The sequence below is a fragment of the Octodon degus genome, unplaced genomic scaffold (assembly GCF_000260255.1).
Source record: "Octodon degus isolate 3935 unplaced genomic scaffold, OctDeg1.0 scaffold00018, whole genome shotgun sequence".
Lineage (NCBI taxonomy): Eukaryota > Metazoa > Chordata > Mammalia > Rodentia > Octodontidae > Octodon > Octodon degus.
Window position 1 is genome coordinate 17571732 of NW_004524594.1, and position 22485 is coordinate 17594216.

The following is a 22485-nucleotide window of genomic DNA, read 5'->3' on the forward strand; positions in this document are numbered from 1 at the left end:
GAACAGGGACCCCAGGGACTCAGCTTTCATGTCGATGATGGGCGTACCTATGGGACTCACTCAGAAGGAGCAGAGGCGGATGTGGTCCGGGCCAGCTGAGCCTCAGTAGCCTTTGTGGGGCCAGGAGGCTGGAGTATGGGGTACCTGCTCCAGGTGAAAGTCGTCGGGCCCTGTCAGTTGCTAGAGCTGTGCAGGTCGCTGAGGGCACAGGCCCCTAGAGAGCTGCGACCCTCTGGAGCACGTGTGCCTTTCATTCTGTGCCCTGGAAGCCTGCTATCAGGCTGGGCATGGCTCCTGCTGCTGCTCTATCTGACTTGACATGAGTCACACAAGCAGGGTCAACAACAGCCTGAGGCCAGTCCTTGGCAACAAACCTGCCCATCGGGCTGTCACTCCATGCTCTTGGCTGCAGGTCACCCTGGGCAGCCCCGCTGTGAGCACACAGCCTGTGTCAGCCCAGCCAGCAAGGGAGGGCAAGCAGCACGGGCCTCCCTGGAGTGCGGATGGTGAACACACACTGGAGAGATGGGCCTCTGGAGACAGGATCTCGCATAACTAACACCTGTGGGAGGGACACACAAGAGGGTGTCATTACAGGAGCCAGTGTCCACAGGCAGGGGGACGGCAAGTGTGGCCATGGACAGGGTGAGGTCTGTATTTATTTTCACAGGATGGGATGAAAGTGAGTCACAGGGCCCTGTGACCAACAGGATCAATGTGAGCTTGCAAGTCAGCATGGGCCACAGAGGTCTCTTTCTCATCTGATCCCCATCATGAGCATGTGCTGTTTCTACAGCTGGGAAACACACCTGGTGGCACCACCACTGGGCCCATGTGAGCAATGAGATGTCTGAGGTACAGGAACTTTGAGGACAAAAGGAGTTCGTGGGCTCTGAGTACTGGAGCAGGTGAGGCACGTGGGTTTCAATGAGACCAGGAGCCAGTCCCTTCCTGTCCCCTATGGGGACAGGACTCTATGTTCTCTATTCCCATCACTGCTTCAAATGCAGAGTTGCTCTTGGCTCCTAGGACCTGTGGGACAGGCTGGCCTCATGTCTGGGGCCACTCTCTGCTTGAGGGCCCTAAAGTAGGACCCTGGCAGAGCCTGGGGGCTACTTGGGGGACAACACCCCCTTCTAGTTTCCCTACTTGCAGCATGCTCAGCACAGGCGAGGCAGGTGGGGCTGCTGTGCTTGTCCCCTTAGTACTGTCCCCTCTATCCTCAATGTAACCAGAACTCTGTTCTTCCATCTTCCTTGGGCCTGGGACTGAGTGCTTGAGCAGGCCCTGGATATGGCCCTTGTCGGTCCTGGGAACAGCTCACTGGACACACAGAAGTAGTGTTCTACCAGGTACTCAAGGCCTCACCAGGTCCCTGTCACCTGCTCTACTGCTCTGTTGTTGGAGGAGGCAAGTCCCAGGAGGACTCTCATTCTACAATCGAGGCATGAGGCCTCACATGTTCAGGCCAACCATGCGGTCTCCAGAGCTCTGGGCCCGGCCCAGCACCCAGTGAGCCCCGAGATAGGTGGCCTCCTGCACGCTTTCTTGCTTCTGGATCACGGCAGTAACTCACTTCTCATAGACTCGGCCATGGGCAGTCATGGCACAGGCAGACTGGGGGCACAGAGGCAACTGTGCAGCTCCTATAAGAGTCCTTGCAGCTCCTATGTCACCCTGATCACTCACGATCTCCTCTGCAGACACACACACACACACACACACACACACACACACACACACACAGGCCACAAGCACACAGTCCCACTGAAGCACATACACATGGGTCTTTTTAAATCCACCCTCATTCCCAGTTTGTCCTCTGCCTAGGCAGCAGGGGTGGCTCCTTCTTCCTCGGGCTTCAAGCTTCTCATCTGTAAAATAAGGCAGTCCTCTCCCTATCACCATGCTACACCTGGGGGGCCATGATCCCAAGCATCACCCCAAGTGCCCAATGCCTCACCCCTTCTACCAGTTTGGATCTGCTGGGTGAGGGGAGCGCACCTTTCAGCCCACCCCTATGGAGCTGCAGAAGAGCTTGACCACTCCTAGAGCACCTGTTCTTGTGTAGATGGACGAATCATGTCTCCCACCAACATGAGAGGTCCAAGTTCTGATCCCAGGACCTATGAATGTGACCATATTTAGGAATAAGCCCTGCAGATGTAATTAAGATGAGGTCATGCTGGAGCAGGGTGGCCCTCATCCAGTGCCTCAGATCCCTCTAAAAGACAGAATGGGACAGAGACACAGAAGAGAGGGTGACTCAAAGATAGACACAAGGTCTGAAGAGGCCACACACGAGCTACAGGACCTGGGAGCCCCAGAAGCTGGGAGAGGAAGGAAGGCCCATTCTCGAGGCCTCCAGAGGAAACCAGGCCTTGCCCATCCCAACCTCAGCCCTCTGGTCCCAGACATGTGAGAATAAACTTCTATTGTCTTAGCCACCCAAATAGAGTTATATGTGCTAAAGCAGCCCAGCACACTGACGCACCAGGTGTGGAGCTAGGAGGGGGAAAAGACAATGAAAGACGAGTAGACACCCTCTCCCTAGCTCCAGGTCGGGCCACCATTCTGCACAGCCCCATTCAGCAGACCTGCTCTGTGCTTACCACCAGCTACATTCCACATACCATCCGGGGTTCATCCAAACTGCCCCATTGCCCAACCCCTGAAAGCCAGGGCTGCAGGTGAAGCTGTGCCTTTGGGTTGCCTCTCAGGTCCCTCCAGGACCCTGAAGCTGAGCATACGATTCTGGCATAGATGCACAAGAGAAAACTAGACTTCTCAGCCCAGGACACAGCATGGAAGGGGTCTGCAGGCAACACACAACACTGGGCTGGGCACCTGGGTACCCTTGAAGCAGGGTCACCTTCTCCTAGCCCCTGAATGCAGAGCCCCTGGCGCAGACAGCTGCCTGTCCCCTCTGGCCACTCCTGAAGAAGGGCCAGTGCTCACAGTCCTGGGATTTGCCACCGAAGACCTCCTTTGCCCCAGTGAGACTGGATGTGTGCATGTCACTAATCTTCCGACACCAGTGGCTCAGGCAGCCTCCCCCATCACTGGGAGAATGAGCCCCTTTTTGGTGCCCTGTCTGGCTTCCTGATCCTGTCAAAGGACAAGAGCCTGTCTGCATTGTGCCTCGGGCCCTGCTCCTCTCTCTGGCAGCAGAGGCAGGGTGGCTGGGCAAAGCCTGCAGCAGACAAATGAGCTCAGTGGGCAGGACCTCCAACAGCCAAGATGCAGCCAGCTTTCGTGGCACTGGGCATATTTTTAGTTACCTGCCACTAAAAAGGCAGGTAGTTACCAATACCTGCCCAGTGGCAGGTATTGTGATAGTTACCAATCACAAGTGGTGTTGATTTGAAACTGCAGCAAAGATTTTGTCCTTTGAGATAGAAACACATTTAAGGGGCTGTGGAGATAGCTCAGCAATCTAAGCACCTGCTTAGGCAAGCACAAGGACTCAGGTTTGATCCCTGGTACTGTACGCCATGCTGGCCCTGTCCTGGGCATGCCGAACTGGCCACCAAGACAGGGAATGGTGGTGCAAAAATGCCTGTAATCCCAGCACTGGGGTGGCTGAAACAGGAGGGTCACTATGAGTCTGAGCTGTGTAGTGAGACCCTGTACCAAATATGTAAAAAAAAAAAAAGAAAAAAGAAAGAAAGAAAGAAAGAAAGGCACTTAAGGAAAAGCCAGTGGGGTGACTTAAAGAAGCAGGTCTCAGAATGCCAGTGCTGGTGGCTGTGGACACTGCAGCAATCCCCAAGGTGTGCTGCAAATGCCAGCAGCTGCCCAAGGTGTGGCCTTCCTTCCCACCACCCCTGTGTTCCCCTTGCTGGAGGGTGGAGCAGGCCTTTGTTTATCTCAGGTTTCCCTTCTGGGATCCCACCCAGAGCAGAAGCATGGGCTGTGAACTTCCTTAAAAAAACCTCTTTTTATTATAAACTAACATAAATGCAGAAAACCACAGCTACGGCGCTACTGAGATGCATACTTCGTGAAGATCACCCCACCACAGAACTAGTTGTCAAGTCACCCCTGGCTATGTGTGTAAGAATCTCAGTCAGGGCCTTCTGCCTACCCAGATGACCAGAAGAACACTGTGCCTCAAAGCAGGGTGACCAGTTTGCTGTCACTTGAAGTTTACAGGTACATCCCTAGGGCCCCAAGTCCTGTCTACCTCCAAACCTTTTCATCAGACCTCTCCGTGCCCCCCAGGCCTCTACAGGTCATCGCCACTGTCCCTCTCTGTGCTCACCAGCTGTCTTGTGCTAGACATGCAGGGTCTCCAGGCCTGGCTCACATGCCTCAAACCTCACGCTGAGCTCCAGCAGGGCAGGTGCCCATGCCACACCCAGTAAGGGCTGGGTACCAGCAGGCGCCTGCCACACACTGAGGGAAACAATGGCTCAGTCCACACTGGATTTTGGCTACCAATGCAGTACTCAGTCATGAACTTGAGAAGGGAAAGAAACTCAAAGAGACAACAGAAAGCAACCATCTACCCTGGGAGTCTTGCTTCTGACTCCAACCCTACACCCTTCTTCATCACCCGGTCAGTCACCCCTGGCTTGCGTGTATTCCTAACAATCCTACTACTCATCTGGTTTCTTTTACAACAGTAGGCTTAAGGGAGAAACAAGTTTTTAAGATAAAGAAATGATGGGGCCGGGGAGATGACTCAGTGAAATAAGCGCTTCCCTGGCAAGCACAAGGGCCTGAGTTCAATCCCCGGTTCCGCCAAAAAAAAAAAAAAAAGATAAAGAAATGATGATTGATAGCCCCTCCAACAAAAGGTTTAAGAAAAGGAGTCTGGGGCCAAATGACAAACAGCCCTGCAGATCACAAGTTTGCCCCAGGGACCCAGTGTCACAGCGCAGCATCACCAGGTAGACAGTCCCTGGGAGCTGGCTTACTCCTGCTATGTCACATATAAATGGGTGACTCCAGGTGGGTGACTCCGGGCAGGTTTCTTCACCTTGAGCCCCAGGGATGACACCCAATCCTACTACTACTACTACGCAGAGTTACTTTAAGGATTACAAGAGACGCATCAGTAAAAGGTTTTCCATAAAATGTGGCTCATTATCAGAACTAACTGTTGCAATGATCCAAGTCACCAAGAGAAGCATTGTATTATTTCTCCATTTATGCCTAAGGTAGCAAGGAGAGGGCCACGTGACAGACTCAAAAAACTTCCACTGGACTCGCTGATTCTCAGCAGGATTGTTCCTTGCCTGGGACAGCCACCTGTGGCCTAAGGAAAGCACTCTGGGGGCCCAGGTGCTCCCTGGGGGTATGGCTGCTTCCCTGTGATAATGAACGGCCCCCACTGGGGGACAGGCACCTCCTGGAGACAAACAGCTCGTTTCTTTGTACATCTGAGATCCCAAACAAACAGAGAACTAGACACAGTTTAAAAATAACAAACAGGGTGGAAGACACTCATTTGCCTGTGGTCACTCTAAGCCACAGTTTAAGTCAACTGAAAGCTCAGGCGGTGTGGGGGGGAGACACCCAGTTCCAAATTGGGAAAACTCCTGAGGGACCCACGTGGCCAGGGCCATCCTGATGCCCGCCCCAGCTGTGTGGAAAAAGTTTCCATCTTTCCTTCGGCTGTGCTGGGATCTTGGCAGGGCCCCAGAGAGCATAGGCTCCTTGAGCAGAGCCCAGATGGTGCAGGGCCCTGTTGGGAGGCCTGGGACTGCACTCCCTTCCTCTAGCTCTGTCTCCAGGCAGCCCGAGAGGTAGCAGCGGCCCCAGACACCCCTACCGCCAGGACCAAGGGCATCACATGGCACATACCCAGTCAGGCTCTGCAGATGCTGTCTGGTGAGGGAGGAGCATGGGAACTCAGGGAAAGTCCTCACTCTACAGCACGGGGTGGGGGTAGCCTGGACACGGTCACGGATACAAGGATCTGCACAAAGGAACCAAGGAGCACCGAGACCAATGGCAGCCCCTCCTGCACCTGTCCCAGGAGAAAAGGTTTCCATCCTTGGAGGTGTCTCAGCTGCACCACACCAGAAGGTGGGTGGGTGAGGCAGCTAACATACCTCGACCCGTGGATCCTGCCCAGGTGTCTAGGATGGAGACAGGTGGCCCTCTGGTGAGAATGCCCAGGGAGTGGTGGGATGTGACGGCAGGGGCTCACTGGCCCTGCACAAACAGGATGATGTGTCTGAGTGGCTTCCTGCTCGCCCTGCAGCGTGGGCCCCAGGTGGCCTGGGAAGGCTGGATGCACTACTGGCAGTCTGCTCAGTGGTCTTGAAAGCCACCCTCAGAGTCTGGTGGAGTCAGAGCTCTCAAGAGGACAAAAATAGTCAAGATTCAAACCAGTGACATCTGAGAACCTGTTCACATTCACAGGTACAAAGCCTCCAGGGAACACACACACACACACCCCCAACAGGGCCTTACCTCAGCATTCTCTCCAGAGACAGAACTGAAATGAGCTGCAAGTGCTTCTACAAGATAGAAATCCACTGATTCGTGCACACACAGCAAACAAAACAGAAATAGCCAGTGGCAACCGCACAGACAAAAGAAGCTGCAGAACGCCGCGTGCTATACGGTTTTTCCAACTTCTTTGCAACTCTAAAATGATAACAGTAAGAAAGGACATGAATGGAACACATTTGTTGCCCAATCAGAGGAGGCTGTGACTGTTTATGGAGTCACCCATATATAGCCAAAGCATAAAAAACATGCTTGGGAATGTTCACTTGGAAACCTAGGACTACGTCTCCCTGGGGAAGGAGTGAGATGTGGGCTCAGGGGACAGTGCCACAAATACCTGCCTTCTACTTCACTCTGACCCAGGGCAAACACAAATGCGAGGACCTTGATAAGGCCTCTGGTGATGCCTTGGCAGCCTGGGATTGCTTCTGTTATTGTTGTGGAGTTCTTGCGTTAGTAAATCTTGCACAGTATTTAATAATCAATCAAAGTTTTCATCAATGAGAGGAACTGGTCCCTCTCTACTCTGAGAGCTGGTGCCACCTCTATTTAGGCTCGGGGTCCAGCTGGGCTCTGCAGCCCTGGCAGATTTGGCTCATGCCCTCCCTTAAGCATCCAGAATGACAATGGCCCATTTTATGGAGGAGGAAACGGAGGGCTAGAATTCAAGGCCACACAGGGTGAAGGTTCCCTTCGGAGCCCACCTCCATGGGGAGGGACCGTCACTCTATGGAGCCCATAGGGTGGGAGGTCTCTGACACAGGATGGAAGTGAGTGGCACTGCCACAAGGACTGTGCACAGCCCAGGATGTGTGCCATTCTGGCTAAGAATCCCGCATCCTGCGCCTATAATAAAAGACACCCAGGCCAAGCAAAGGGAAGCAGCAGCTGATAGAGTGGAACGAGAACAGGAGACAGTGCCCAAGCCGAAGGGAAGAGCGATTTGCACACTGGACTGGAAGGAACTGGGGCCACAGGTTAATGGGCAGGGAGAGTTCAGCCCATTAAGAAACGAAGGAAGGGGGAGGGAAGGGATGAGGTCAGGCTCCTGAAGAGTTACCCTGAAGAGATAGAGCTCCCCCAAGGTGAGGGGTAAGGGGTGTGGGATGAGGAGCCTGCAGGGAGGGGAACCAAGGCCTGGGTGTTGAGTTCCTCAAATGTCTGGAGTTCACTACACACCAATGAACACCAGGTCAGACATCAAGCCAGAATGGCTTTTCAGGCCAGGTAAGGACATCTGTGAGGACAGAGAGGAGCAGGTGGTGGGCAGCCCCAGGTATGTTGGGGCCATATTCAGCCAGGGTGCACCCTGTGCTAAGTCAAGGTGAGTGGCCACATGGTACCAACCCAGGCTGCCCTGAGTCACATCAGCGTGAGTACTACACAGTCCTGGCAACAGGGGGAGGGTGACTCTGCCTAGCCTGGTGAGGGACTCGGTGCCTCAATTTCCTCTGATTGGGGCCAGAGAGATGGCTTAGTGGAATAAGTGCTTGCCTGGCAAGCACAAGGACCTGAGTTCAATCCCTGGTTCCACAAAAAAAAAAAAAAAAAAAAAATTTCCTCTGATCTTCAAGATGGGACAAAGGAAAAACCCAACTAGCCAGCCATGCACTTGCGCTCAGCTGCCCCTGGAGTACCAGTCACCAACAGGAACCCTTTGCCCCCTCCCCTAGAAGCCTCCATGAAAGTGTGCCAGCCGACCAGCAAGTGTGACCCACAGCGCCTACTGGGATGGGGCCTGATTTCACCCTCAGATTTCCATGCTGGGGCTGAATCTGTACATTTCTAGGTTAAGATGTCATCATCACCCCCAAACCCTCCCAGCCTGTGCAGTCAAACACCTTCCTTCTCCGGCAGTCTTGCCTGCCCGCCACCCAGGACCTGCTCTTGTGAGACCTCCCATTCCGATGGCTGCTGCTATTCAGAGACAGAATCTAGGCCTCGAAGCAGCTGGAGGCCCACATGCTCCTGCAAGAGCCAGGCCCAAAGTGGAAACCCAGCGTGGGCACGGCTGTGGGTGAGGGCTCCCTTCAAAGCTGGCTGCTCTTCCTCTGCCGAAAGGTCAGAGGATGCCAAAGGCAATAAGCAGAAGGCTGGCTGCCCATGGTGGTGACTGCTTTCTGGGTCTATCCTTGTCCCTGGCCTGGCCTCAGGACTGCCTAAGAGCAGGGGACAAAGCCTGTGGGAAGTAGGTGTTGCCCCAGGACCTGACACCTGGAGGCCGTCGCAGAGGCTGGATCCAGAGGATTGTACTTTAGTGACACTAAGGAATCCTCTCCAGCCTTCTACGTGGGTGTGTGACAGCGGGAGGGTGGAAAGTGGGTGAGATTTCCAAACACTCAGTCTTGCAGCTTTCAAACTTCTAAAAATTAGTGGAAAATTTTCTTCTTCATAAATCTTGGAGTCTACCTTCAAGATATAAACCATCTCAGGAAGCTGGGCTCCAGGTAACAAACAGGCTCTGAGGTCTCTGCTGCCCTCTGGAGCTACTGCTTGGGCTGTCTCCTGTCAGGAGGAGAAGCCAGGATGGGGGAACCTTAAAGATGAAGAGACTGAGGGGCAGTGCTGTCACTCTGGGTACCTCTTTTCCTCCCTTCTCACACAGGAGCCACTGTGAACCTAGGGGTAAGGATCCTCAGTCACGGTCCTCAACAGCTGATGGCCCTGAGCGCATGTTCCCTGGGTAGCTGAGGAACTTTGCAGAAAAGAGGCCTCAGGGGAAAGCATGCAGGTGCCAACCAAGACGCCAATGTCAGAGCCCACAGACCTAACTCTGCTGGGCCTTCTGCTGGCCAGTTCTCCCTGGGGAGACAGGGTGCCCCGCAAGCTCGGTGGGGTCTAGGGAACTCACTACACTTGTGGCTCACCTAGGAGCTTCCATGCTGATGCCCCAGTCCCAGCACTGAGCCTGGGCTAAGACCTTCTGGATCTAATCAACAAGGCCCTGACTGGTAGGAAGTAGGGAGAGAGCAGGAGGTAGGGGCCCAACATGGAAACACCTCAGTTCCCCCAGATCCCAGGCAGGACTTTACTAGGTCTGCTCCACTACAGGATGACATCAGCTACAATCCCACCTCCGCAGGTGACAACACAAAGACTCAAGGAGCCCAGGCACAAGCTAACTACTCCCACAGACCGGCTGCTCTTCCCAAGCAGGAGGTTCATGCATGCAGGAGATAGCTAAGGGCATTCTGGGACAAACACCAAGGCCAGGAGTAGAGGAGGGCTGAAGAACTGAAGTAGGTCCCCAGCAGGTCCTGATGGGGCTCTGAAGGGCTTGTGGCTAGGGCCTAGAAACCCTTGGGTGGGGTTAGGCCAGTCACCCATATGGTTTGAACTGATCTTTTTCTTTTGCAGTGCTGGGTATCAAACCCAGGACCTTATGCATACTAGGCAAGCATTCTACCACTGAGCTACCTCCCAGCACTGCCAGTCACCCATAGGACAGCTGATGACTACCTAATGCCTAGGACTTCTCACAGGCTGCCTGTGATTCATGTTGCAGACTAAGAAGGGGCAATGGGAGGCAAAGGTACTTACCTGGTGGCCCTGGTACCTAGGTGAAGCCTTTCCAGGCCAGGCCTCAATCCCACTGGTCCCTGCTTTGCTCTGGCCCTGGTCAGCCTCTCTCACGTTCCAGAGCCCCCAGGATTGTTGTAAGGCATGGAGGCAACTTGGGGAAGGAGAGGGTGTGTCTCTGTGGCTCTAGCAATTGGGATGGTGGCCAACTGGAGTGATAGAAGGAAGCCCAGAGCTAAGCAGTCCCCTTCAGTGTCCTGGCTAAGCTAGCAGGGATCCAGGGGCTTCCCTCTGGAACAGGGTCACCTGCCCCCACCCTGGACTGGCCCCTGCTGGCTTGATTCCTGTTGGATTTGGGTGACTTCCTCACAGGGAGGGCTGCATGGGTATGGGGTGGTAAAGTTCTTCACATCAACTGTAAAGCCAAACCCAGTCTTTTCGTCCTTTGCTCTGCATGCCCACTGGTCAGCACTCCCTCCCCGGGGGGGGGGGGTTCCCTCTCTAGCCTCCTGGGGAAGAGGCTCTAGCCACTGACCACTGAGCAGAACGACTTAAGAAGCCCCAGCAATCCCTTTAGGCCTTTGAGTGGAAGGCAAAAAACTTGCATCCAGCAGAACACTGCTCTAGAGGCCTGCATCCGAGGCTCCTGTTCTTCCAGGCGCATTCACAATACACAACAGGCACGCATGCAAAGCATCCCCAAGCTGCTGGCAGGGCTGGGAACTCTACCTGGAGCGCTAGGGCCCTTTCCCACCTACAGCCCCTTGTCATGGTCTCCCCAGTAGGCATGCCAGAAATCCTCCAGCCAGGGCTGCAATTCAGTGGATGGGAACCAAGGATACCTGGCCTTTAACTGAGCCTGTCATATTCACCCTGATAGCTGGGCAGCAAGAGTCTCATAGAGGCCTAAGTGAATGGGGGTAGAGCAGCAGATGCTTCTCACCAAAGCCAGACTTCAGGCCCAGGTCCCATAAATGGCATCTCCGGATCCTCCAGTGCCATAGTCACCCCAATAGATGAGCAAATCAATCCCACTGTGACTGTAAGGCCATGCACTCCCTACATGCTGAGGGGGGGGCAGGGGGCAGGGCAGGCATCCCTTAATAGAGTCCTCTGAGAATGGGCACCTTGTGAGCCAAGGGGGGAAAGGACAAAGGCACAGGCCACCAGGGCCCTTTGCATCACTCCCACCTGATCTCAGAGGAAGTGGAGCTTCCCTCTGCTCAGAGCCCTGGGGCCACAGTTCCTCCCTTTCAGAATTTAGGACAGCATACTGTGGCTGACTTGCCCTAGCCCTGGACCAAGGAGGTGGGCCAACAGCAGTCCTAGGAGCAGCCTGCAGGGACAAGGTCCCCCAAACCCTTTTCCTTGTTCTATTTGAACTTGTTAAACATGGGTTGTGCCTTAGCTTTCCCGAGCCTGGCTTCATAACAACTGGGTCACAGGTGACAGTGTAATATAGTACTAGGGGTCGTTTGAGCTAGGTCCCTCCGCAGGCCCCATTCCTCAGGCAGAAGTGATCACCTGGGAGGCCCACACTATACATCTTTCCATCCTGGGAAAAGAGGGCACAGGCATTCTGCCTCCTACAGCTCAGAGCCAGTAGAGCTGGACATGAAGGTGTGAGAGGGGATCCAGGCAGCAAGCGCTGTCACTGACTTCTTGGGCTTTCTCCTCAGCCTCACAGGGACAGAGGTTGGAGCAGACACTTGAGCAACAGAGAACAATGACGACAATAGCACCCTAGCAGATTGGCTCTGACCCAAATGCTTTCTTTATATTAAGACATTCAATTAAACATGAAGTAGAGTTAATTTCAGATACAGACAAATGCTGCTAAGTGAAGAAAACATGTTACAAAGTACTTTAGAATGGATGTTTCAGGACCAGAACAGGGGGTGACTCAGACAAGTGACATCTGAGTTGAGACCTACTTAGTGGAGCCCACCTCGTGCAGACCAGTGTGATAGCTGCTAGGAAAGGCCCTATGAACAAATGCATAGGCCCTGGGGTAGGGAAAGTGGACCTAAGGCTTGATCCTGTGGGGCTGGGTAAGAGAAGAAGGCATGGAGGAGGGCTTTCAGGGCTCATGGACTTGACCTGAGACCCATGGTGCACTGCAAAGGGCTCTGAGGGGGGAGGGTACATGATGTGGTTTATATTTTTAAAGACCATGCTAGCTGCCAGCTAGAGAAGGACTGGGCAGGGCAGGAAGGAGGAGAAGCCTGTGAGCTGGCAAACGTGGTGCCCTAGGCAAAAGCAAGTGAGTGATTGAGAGGACAGGGAGGCTGGCCCGGAGGGAAGAGCAGATGTGGGGCTGGCTTTGGAGGCCTGCAAAACCTTCGCTCTCTCCCTGGGTAGTCCTAAGACTTGCAGTGAAGACCCTCACAGAATTTTAGATCTCTCTACAGTGACTGACAAGGCTCATGTCCTCAGCAGTAGGGGTCTGGTCACACTGTTCCAATGACCTGGATGTCCTTGTAAAGGCTATAATGGCCCAAGCCACACTCGAGCCTCTCACACTGGTTACGGAACCTCCTACTCCCACCCCACAGGTCTGTGATCCCAGCTGCAGGTCCTGTTCTTTAGGACCCCAGAGGCAGCTCTGTATCTGGGTCTTAAAACATTCCTTATCCGGGAGGGTAGATCCCCACCTCGCTCTCTGAACAAAAACCTCCAAATCCAAGTCACAGTTTTGTCCCCTCCCATCCGAAGCCACAATCCTGAGGACACAGCTGGTGTCTACTTCCTCTACCTTCGACCTCAGCACAGGCACAAATTCTTATCTACCTATGTTCCCAGGCACCCAGTTGGGAAAAACTGCTGTGCTTAGAGAACAACCGACCCAAAGTCCCAATCCTTCAGGCTTGACCCACCCCAAGCTCTCCTCTCTGTACCTGCATCTCCACAAAGAGCAACCAGTAAGGTAGAAGTGACCCATCCATGGTCCAGCTGCCACCGGCCTGAGGGACCCTGAGCAGCCAGGTGTCTCACATGCAGCTTTTAAATTCTCTTTCCTTCGGCAACAGATTCAGTAAGTCACGCAGCAAATCTGCCACTAAGACCAATACTCTTCCTAGGTGACAGCCACAGTAGAATGTGGACATCCTAGGCAGGCAGCAGGCCTGTGGACTGACAGCCAGCAGCTGACCTTCTGCACCACCCAGCATATGAAGATGGTCACTTGAGCTCCCTGCTGACCCTGTAGTCGCCCAGTGGCTCTTCTTTCTGACACCAGTACCCCAGACCAGATCCACCTTGGTGGGACAGTTCCCTTCATGACCAAATGACCAGGGCCCTTCCACGCAGCCCTGTGCACCCCGTGCCTCAGCCCCTGCAGAGCCCACTGTCTCAGGCCTCACGGAGGTAACCTACATGTATCTCAGTCACAGCCCCAAGCTCAGACTCACCTTTCCCCAGAACAATGAACAGGCTTGGGGCGGGGCCCGCATTAATAAGCGCTCCACTGTTTGTGGTGTGTGGGCCCCTTGCACTTAAGTGGGGGCTGAACCGCACAGTGCGCACTGGGCACGAGTCCCCGAAACACACCTGCCAGACAGACAACAATCTTTAAACCATGGGCTTGTCACAGGCTGCTTCTGCCCTTCTCCGAGGATAACATGTCAGATCACTACTAGAGCTCAGAAAGCTTCCAGGAAGCCTAGATTTCAGGACAGGAATCGATTCTGGACATTCTCTGGATGGCAAACACGATGGGGACTGGGGGGTGGGGATGGGTGCTGTGTTCATCATCTAGATGAAGCGCTGGGACCAGTCCCTTGAAGGACCAGGACCAGGCACGAGCAAGCCTACCTCTGACATCTAGCATGTGCAGGTGGAGTGCAACACCAGCACGGCAGTCTCCCTGAAACTAGGCTCAGGGTTGCAGGTCAGAGGATTCTCACCCAGCCGGTCTGCTCTGTCACTGTCTCGAAACACAGCCTGGCAAGCCAGACCAGACAGACAGAAGGGCTCAGCTCCTGGCATCCAGAGCCCTTGGTAAAGGCCCCACCACCCTGTTCCCTCACATGCGCAGACAACAATGGATCTGCAGGTCGGACACCCAGAGCTGAGGGGAATGGTCAGCACCACTACCTACCCCCCTCCATCTCCATGGATCTGCCTGTCACCACTCAAGCCCACTTGGCCATTCTCAAAACCTTCAAGTTCAAGGATGAGCAAGGTCCCACATAACAAGGAAATGGGATTCAAATGTGGCAAAGGCAGGCTGCACTCACATTATTCTTGGAGGGGCAGGTTTCTGTTCATCTTGGAATGGGTCCACCCTGGCTCTAACTTCAGTCAGCTGCTGACAGAAATGGCTAGTTGTCTGGCTGGGATGGAGGGGGAATCCGGGAAGCCCAGGCTGGACCTTTGGCTGGAAGGGGCTGGGAGCCCCAGGATTCCCAGGCAGGACCCTCCCTCTTCCCCCTGGAATCTTAAAGAACACAAGTCCCTTGTGGGGACTCAGGTCCCCCACACAATGCTTGAGGCTCCTTTTCTTTTAGGGGATCAGGGGCCTAGAGAGCGTGACTGTAGGTGGACAGACGCAGAGTGCAGAGGTCTTCTGAAGAGCCCACAGTCCAAGCAGCCCTGGCTCCGTGGACCCAGAGGAAACCAAGCCCAAAGCTGGGATGTCAGACCCAGGATCTAGAGGGAACCTCCTGAACAAGCCCGGCCTGCAAGATGAGCCAGGGTACGGACCCTTCCACCTCCAGCCTCTGTGGCAGCCAGATCTGGCTACCCTCGCGCCTGGGCCGGGTTCCTTTAAGCCCCACCAGGCACAGAGCGGGCTGGGCGCGCCGCTCCCACACGGGCCCCACCCGCCACCAGCCAGTCCAGCGCCCAAGCTCCCGGTGTCACCATTGAGAGTAGACGCCCAGCACGGCGCTGTCAGAGTTTGGGGGGCTGCCCCCCAGGCCTCGGGGACCCAGGGTCTGCGGCGGAGCTCCAGACCCCCACAGCTGGACCCGGCGGCTAGCTGGACGCTCTGTCCTGTTCGACGACCCCTCTCGGGCCTTCCCGGTCCCTCCCCACCCCGGTTCCTACCGTGCCGCGAGCGTTCCCTCTGTGCTCCAGGTCGGGCCTGGCTGAGCAGGCAGCCGGGACTCAGCTGGCTGCGCGGGCCTGGCCGCAGGAAATGCCGAAGGACTGATCCAGCCGCGTTAGGCGGAGCGAGGGAGCGCGGAGGGAGGAGGCTAGCGGGCGGAGGGAGGAAGGCGCGGCAGCCGTAAAACCCGGACGGATCTGCGCGCGCTGGAGCCGGCAGGGGGACCCCACTGCGCACTTGCACCTTCGCAGGAGAGCTCCGCCTCTCGGCGCCCCCTCCCTCTGGCGCCCCCTGGGCCTCACAAGCTCCCCCAACAGGGACGCAGATACCCCTGAGAATGGCCAGAGGATTGATTGGAGAGGCCGTGGTGAGCCACAATCAGTCTGTGGGGCTCTCACATTTGGGCATGCTGGACAGTGTATTGGTCACAATTGTACACACACCTCAGGTCCACTCTTGCCAGAGTGTGGGTTTTCTCCTTGCCTTTCCTAACCGCCCCTCCCCCACAACTGTCACTTCCCAGAGGCAAGTGGGACTCCAGAAGGTGGGGAGCCTTTTCCCAGCAGAGCCTGAGAAGGGACAGTGTTAGACCTGGGCAAGGCCTTGAGCTGCTTCCCACAGGACTGGTGCTGCTCCCTAAGTCATGTGTCAGGTCTGCACTGTCCTGTGGTTTGCAGAACCCTTGGGTGCTCAATGCCTGGGGAGCATGGAATGCCCATGCGGGGTGAGCCTGGTGTGCTTAGCTGCCCACAAGACTCCTTTCTGGCCCCTGGGGCTGGAGTGAAACCTTGGGGAACAGTTTCCAGGGGCTCTGCCCCCAGCCAGCTGGCCTCTTACCCTCCTCACCTTGGCCAAGCTGGAGTCTCCACTTGAGCGCAGAGAAGCCAGGCCAGAGGTGGCCACCCAGGCCTACTCTCCTGTTACCCCTGGACTAACCTTCCCCCACCCAAGTCACCTGGCGAGGCCTTTGAATGCAGAAGTGCTTCGATAGGATGCTCAGGGCCATGGTGGGACCTCCTCCTCGATGCCTGTGGCCTTCTCCAGGGGGTGTGTATAGTGGACAGGGTGGATGGGGGCCAGCGATCTGCTCTTTCCTACAAGTCTGCACAAAGCGGGGCGTGGCTGCAGGAGGCTGTTGAATCACTGGTTGCCTGGGCCGCTCCTGAGGGAATTGAGGGAGAAAACAAGCCCCTATCCCCTGAGGCAGAGGTCTCAGGGGCCAAAGTGGGGAAAGATGCGGGCTGTAGGGGCTGGATTTCGTGAGAGGATACTGTGGAAGGCAGAGGTCAAAGGAGCACTTGGAGAGTATGGAACTCCCAGAGGAGATCACAGGGTGGGCTTGGGGGATGGAGTCTGCGGTTTTGGCCCCCTTTCCACAACAACCATGTGGTCATGTGAGAAAGGAGGCCCGTGCCACCTGCCTGCTCAGTGGCAGGTGGCAGGTGTCTGTCAGGTGCGTAGCTGGTGTCGGACTCCCCCAGAAAGTCCCTCTCTTGCTTCTCACCTGGCTCTGGAGACACAGCAGTAAGCCTGAAGGCAGACGTGAATCCTGTTGCTGCCAGAAAGCAGCTCCTTCGCTGGCCTCTGTGGACCTCGGCTTCTTCATCTGGCAAATGAATACAGCACGTGTGCCGGGCAGCCAGCTCAGGAAATGTGAGCTAAAACATCTCTAAGACAGGCAGAGCAGGGGACAGAGGTGGCTAGAGATGAGGAAACTTGGGCACCAGACTTGGGGTTCACTGGGCTTGGCACCAGCAGCTGTTGACCTTGGGCAAGTTTGTGCTCCTCTCTGCCTCAGTTTTCTTGTGAGTAGAGAGCCATAGTGAGACACTTGCCACCTTATGAATGGCTGCGAATGCCCAGTGAGACTTCAGGCTTCCACAGTGCTGGCCTGGTGAGGGAGGAGCGCCCTCTGCCAGGTACGCAAGGTGGGAGGGCTGGCACCTCCTAGCCCATCAGTGTGGAATTCACTGTAATCCAGGAAGCTGTGTTAGTGATCAGTGAGATTTAAACAGGTCTTTGCAGAAAAGGTGGATTTTACTCTGAATGAACAGAGAACAATTTAAAGCCAGAACTGTTTCAATCTGAGTCTCTAGAGTGTTGGTTCTTAGTTGGAGTGATTTTGCCTCCTGACTTGAAGCGGCACCGGGCCACCTCTGCAGACAGTGTTTCCTGCCATGATGGGGGAGGGGGCTGCTGGCATTTGGAGGTGGCCTCCCAAACATTCCCCAAAGACAGAATGGTCAGGCCCCTAGTGTCCCTGTTGCTAAGAAAAAACCTAGGAAATGGTGTTCTAGGGTCAAGCCTTCATTCTGGTGGTCAGCCTGTGGGGTTACAGAGGCTCCCCAAGGCCCCTGCTGCCAGGACCCATCCAGATCCCGGGACCGTGCATCTTATCCTGGTGCCTCCCAAGGGGTTCATAGCAGCCACTGTGGTCCTTTCTCATGACAGGTACCCTTGATTCAGCCCTGGTGTTTCATGATCAGCTTCATTTTACAGATGGGAAAATAAAGGTGCAGCAGGAAGTCTACAAAGGGTGGCTCTCCAGCAGTCTGGTTTCATGAAGACCCCCTAACTCAAGGAAGACTCATGGAATTCTGTGGCACCCAGTGTCCCTCTGGGAGAGGCTGTGGCCCAGACCTTCCAAGAAGTGGTGCCTGAAGCTCTGGTCTCTGCAAGACCAGTGTTAGCCAAGCATGGTCCACTAGGGAGAAAGATCAAAGCTGAGGGTGGCACCAGGTGCCCTCATCCCTGTCAGCTCACTAGTGCTCTCTAGGGCACTGGCGGCAGCAATGCCTACTTATAAGCGAGCAAACTTGGACCCAAGTAGTGAGAGTACTCAGGCCAGACCCTGATTCCCAATGGGCACTTGCCTTGTCACTCTTGGTAGTGGTGGGGTCCAGCTGTTGCCCCTGCTATTGCCCCAGGGGTGTGGGCTTTTGAATGTTCCTCCTCTGAGACTCTCGTCTCTGCATCTCAGTTTCCTTACCTAGGCAAAGGTTGGGCTAACTCTCCCCGGATGGTGGGCTTGAGGGAAATTTAAAGCCTATGAGGTTCAGAAAATGGTAGCTCATCGCGACAACAAGGGCAGACTGACCACTTCCTGGGCACCTGGCACTGTTTTCAACTTTACCTGGGTGACTACATCTTCCCTACCACCCAGAGGCTCAGGGCCATCCCAGGCCCCATGCTATAAGTACAGAGGCAGAGGTTCAGGCAGCAGAGACAGAGGTAGGCCAGAGAAGCCAAGCTAGCACTGGGAGCAGTGGCAGGCCCTTTTTCTCCATACCTTGGGTCTAGGTATGTCAGGCAGGACAGGCAGGATGGCCATGAAAAGGAACAGCCTGTTCTGTGACATCAACCTGCCCCAGCCTTCCCAACTTCAACCTACCAGTCTCCTAGCTTCAGAAACTGCAGATCACCACTCTGGCCACAGGCCATTGTAGGAAGCCAAATCTCCCTTCCAAAATCCTCAGGTAAGCAGAGGAGGAGTAGGGAGGCCCTGTGTCCCCCAACATGTTCCTGTCCTCTCCCAGGGAGAGTGCAGTGGCATAGTCCTGGGCTGAATCGCCATGCCAGGTGTGGGGACGGGGAGAGGCAGGAGCTGTTCTCTGTTCTCTGTGAACCTGCAGCCTTGGCATAGCTTCTCCTGGCCATTGTGACTCCTACGGCACTGGAGCCCAGGCCAGGCCTGTGCCTTGATGACTTGTGCTAGCTCTGTCTCTGTCTCTGTCACACACACACACACACACACACACACACACACAGAGCTAACTCTGTCCTCCAGGGAGACACATCTAAGCCCCTGATCTAGGCAAATACATGACATTGATCCCCTCAAAAACATGGAATTTCTTCCTCCCTGGAAATCACTGGATGCTCATCTGAGAGGGCAGGAAGGTTCTATTTGTGGGGACCATGTACACTGCTGAGTGGCATTAGCTGTCCTGGAAATGCTCTCCCTGGGGTGGCTCCACAATGACACAGCTTGTCCTTGAAGTGACTCCCAGGTGCAGATGATGAGGACTATCAACTTGGGTGTGGCTGGTGACCCTACTGTGAAGAAGCAATGCCCAGTGGTTCCACATGCCACCCAGTGCCCACCCTGCATAGGGCAGCTCCTTGAGACAAGTTGCTGGTGGAACAATGTGGTGTGGCTCATGCTGGGCAGCTTGGAGCTGTGCTGGCCCATCCACTGCCTTTCAGTAGCCTCGTTGGGGGCAGGTTTGGCGTTCACCTCAAAAACTGGCCCTTTATTTGTCACTTTGGCTTGGGAGCTGGTTGTGACTTAGTTGTGATGTGTCTTGCTGCCCCCCACGAGTACTTAGGGAACAAGTGGAGGGGGCTTAGCATAGGGCAACTGGAGCCTCCCTGGGGACTTCTGGCAGGAGCACTTCTGTCCCCTCTGAGCAGCGAGACTGCATCCCCTTCCCACCAAAGAGCAACCACAGCCACAGCATGGGATGGGCGTAGGGGAAGGTCTGGCCAGGCTGGGGACAGGAGAAGGACATCATCCCTGGTGGCACCTGAAGGAACAGACCTCAAAGAGAGCCATCTCTGGGGAGGTGACGGTCTATCCACGTCCTCACCTAGGAGGCCTAGTGTGTCCACTTTGGAGGCCACAGGAGAGCAGCTGGAGGGCCAGGGCTAAGGACCTGCAGAGTGTGTGTGTGTGTGTGTGTGTGTGTGTGTGTGTGTGTGTGTGTGTTTGAAAGACATATAGATGGGGGGTATGTGAAAGAAAGACTGACAGAGGCAAGATGCCTGTCATACCTGTTAGGAAGAACAGCTCATCCTGTTCACCATGGCAAAGCCAAAATGCACAGGCTTACCTTGTCTAATTCTGATTCCAAAACCAATGAGACCTTGAGCCTTCACAGTGGGTACTGACTCCCCAGGAGGACAATTTTAGCCTGAGACACACGATGACCTCAGAGGAGGTGAGGACCCAGTGAAGTCCCACAGATAAGGTGTCTGTCAACAGGCTGTTAGTGTCCTGGGCTACCTCAAAAAGGTCCACTGTGAACTGGGGGCCGTACACAACAGGAATGTACATTCTGTCCCAGCCCCACAGGTCAGAAGCCTGGGAGGAGGCAGGAAGGGCTGGTCCTTTAGCGGCGCCATGGGAGAGGAGTCTTTCCTGGCTCTCTCCAGCCTCTGTCACTGCTGGGGGCATTGGTGCTCCCAGCCTTCTAGATGCAGAGCCCCAATCTCTGCTTCTGTCCTCATACCAAGCTTGTCCTTCTGCAGATCCATGTCCCCAAATTTCTACCTTTCTTCTCTCATAAAGACACAGGAATTGGATTTGGACCCATGGGACAGTCTAGGATGATTTGTACTAGAAATCCTGAACTTAAGCACTTCAGCAAGGCCCTGTGTTCACACTGAGTCACACAGGCCTGGGGCTTTGGTGGGGAGCATATCTTTCACGGGGCACAATGCAACCCACAGCAATGTGTGTCCTTCTGTAGTTTCATCCACTTGCCCTTTGGACTGGGCAGGGGTTGGTCTTACTGGGCTGCTTCTCTTTGCTGCTGGACTGCTGCTCGGTCTGAGGGCCCCTGTTGTGAGCGCACAGTGTTGGGGCCTGAGAAGCCTCTGACTGGAGCTGGTCCTAGTGCTAAGGCCAGGCTAGACACTACTGCTGGCCTTTAGTCATGGAGAAGGATGAACGTGCAGTTAGGGCCTCCCCAGAGCAGTGTGCAGTGGGACATTCACTGGGCTGTCCTTTTGGCCTGCTGCTTGTTGGCCAGCTAGGAGGCACTGGACATCTTCAAAGGGTAAGATTTTGCACACTGGGGAGAAAGGCTAACTTTCTTCCAGGGATCTTTAGTCCGTCTGTGGGAGAGTCACAAGGAATCCGACACATCCTGCCTGCCTCTATCTGGAGGAGTCAGGGGCTTCTCCCCAGAGCCTGCAGTGAGTTGAGCAGAGAACCCAAATCCCACTCCAGGATCTGCCAGAAGGAATGTGTGCTCAGAGGAACCACCAGATGGATGGCTCAGGAGAGATGTTGCCCTTTCTTTTGGGAAACAGATCCATTACAGGGAGGTTGGCTCTGTGGGTTCAAATGGCTGAATCTGCCAGTGACCGCACACCCTGCACCCACTGCCCGTTGGGCATCTTCTTACGGGACTGGGTTAGGGCTAGCAGGCATCACTCACCCATTGAGAGGCAGTTGGGAACGATGACCCAAGCCAGCAGCTAAAGGCTACTAAGACCTCTAAGGGCGGAGAACACCCTAGGGCACACGTCAAGTCAGTACTGGGACCTGTAGGACTCTGAGGCTCTTTCGTTGCTCCTACAGGAACAGTAGGACCCTCTACTAGCTTTGGAGGACCTCAACTCCTTGAGACCTTGAAGGGTCCACACAGTCTCAACTGTCTTCGTTTTGATGCTAGAGTGCGCTTTGCCTTTTTCTTCTGTATTCTCCCATGACTCACAGTGGGATCTTCTTAAGCCACATATGTGTACACCGCGGTGGACTGACTCCCGAGGCAGGCATCTGAATCCAGGTGACCTCTATTAAACCAGGCATTAAAGCAACTCATGGAAGTATAAAACAATGCCAGTCAATATTTTTGCTTTGGAAAATATATTTGGTTTTCATAAATAATGTGTTGTATTACTAATGTAAGAGGTTTATACTATTACTGTCCAAATGAATAAATACCTTGAAAACTTACAGTAAATATTAATAGGTACAAACCATAGAAACAAGTGTTCTTTGTGGCCTTCAATAATTTTTTTAAGGAAAATTAACGGCCCACAGATGTTGGAATGCAGGGCAAAAAGATTCCAAGATAGAGTTCTTGGGCTTTGGGTGAGTACAAGGTAGAAATCTGGGCTTTGTCATCCTTATGTTTTCTCTCCTGTAATCACCACCATCACCATCACCATCATCAATATCACGAAACTGTCAGCATCATGGTCTGTCTCACTGCCATCACCATTGTCACCATCACCATCATCACTGCCACCACCATGGTTATCACCATCATGACCATCCCCACCATCACTATGATCACCACCGCCATCCCCATCATTGTCACTTTCAATGTCACCACCACCATCACCATCACCATCATTCTCAATATCACGTATCTATCAGCATCCTGGTCACTATCACCACCATCACCACTGCCACCATTGTGATCACTATCACTGTAACCGTCGTCACCACCACCACCACCACCACCATCTCATCATTCCCATCCCCATCCCCATTCCATAATTACAAGACTATCACCATTTTGACCACAACTAGCACCTCTCTACCTCTGCCACCTCCATCCTGATCACCGCTACCCTTACCATGGCCATGATCCCATCTGCCTGGGGTGAACATTCACTGTGGCTGACACTGCAGTTGACACTGTACAATCATTGCTTCTAGTGCAGTCAATTCCAGAACTCTAGCAGGTAGCAGAGTTTCCCATTTCCCACAGGGA

The 22485-nt window shown here is 54.4% G+C and overlaps 1 protein-coding gene across 3 annotated transcripts in view; it reads right to left on the reverse strand.

Moving 5' to 3' along the window:
• The window catches only part of Osbpl5 (oxysterol binding protein like 5), an 84035-nt gene that overhangs the window by 47838 nt on the left and 13712 nt on the right, over positions 1-22485 (reverse strand). Inside the window, exon 1 of one of the 3 annotated variants that reach the window (XM_023710685.1) lies at positions 15990-16087. The exons of 1 other annotated variant lie outside the window; for it this stretch is intronic. In XM_023710685.1, the coding sequence (XP_023566453.1) occupies positions 15990-16040 (51 nt within the window). In that variant the 5' untranslated portion in view covers positions 16041-16087. Of the gene's footprint in view, positions 1-15033; positions 15208-15989; positions 16088-22485 lie in introns of those variants that run through there. One more of the 3 variants, XM_004627096.2, reaches the window with a different exon arrangement.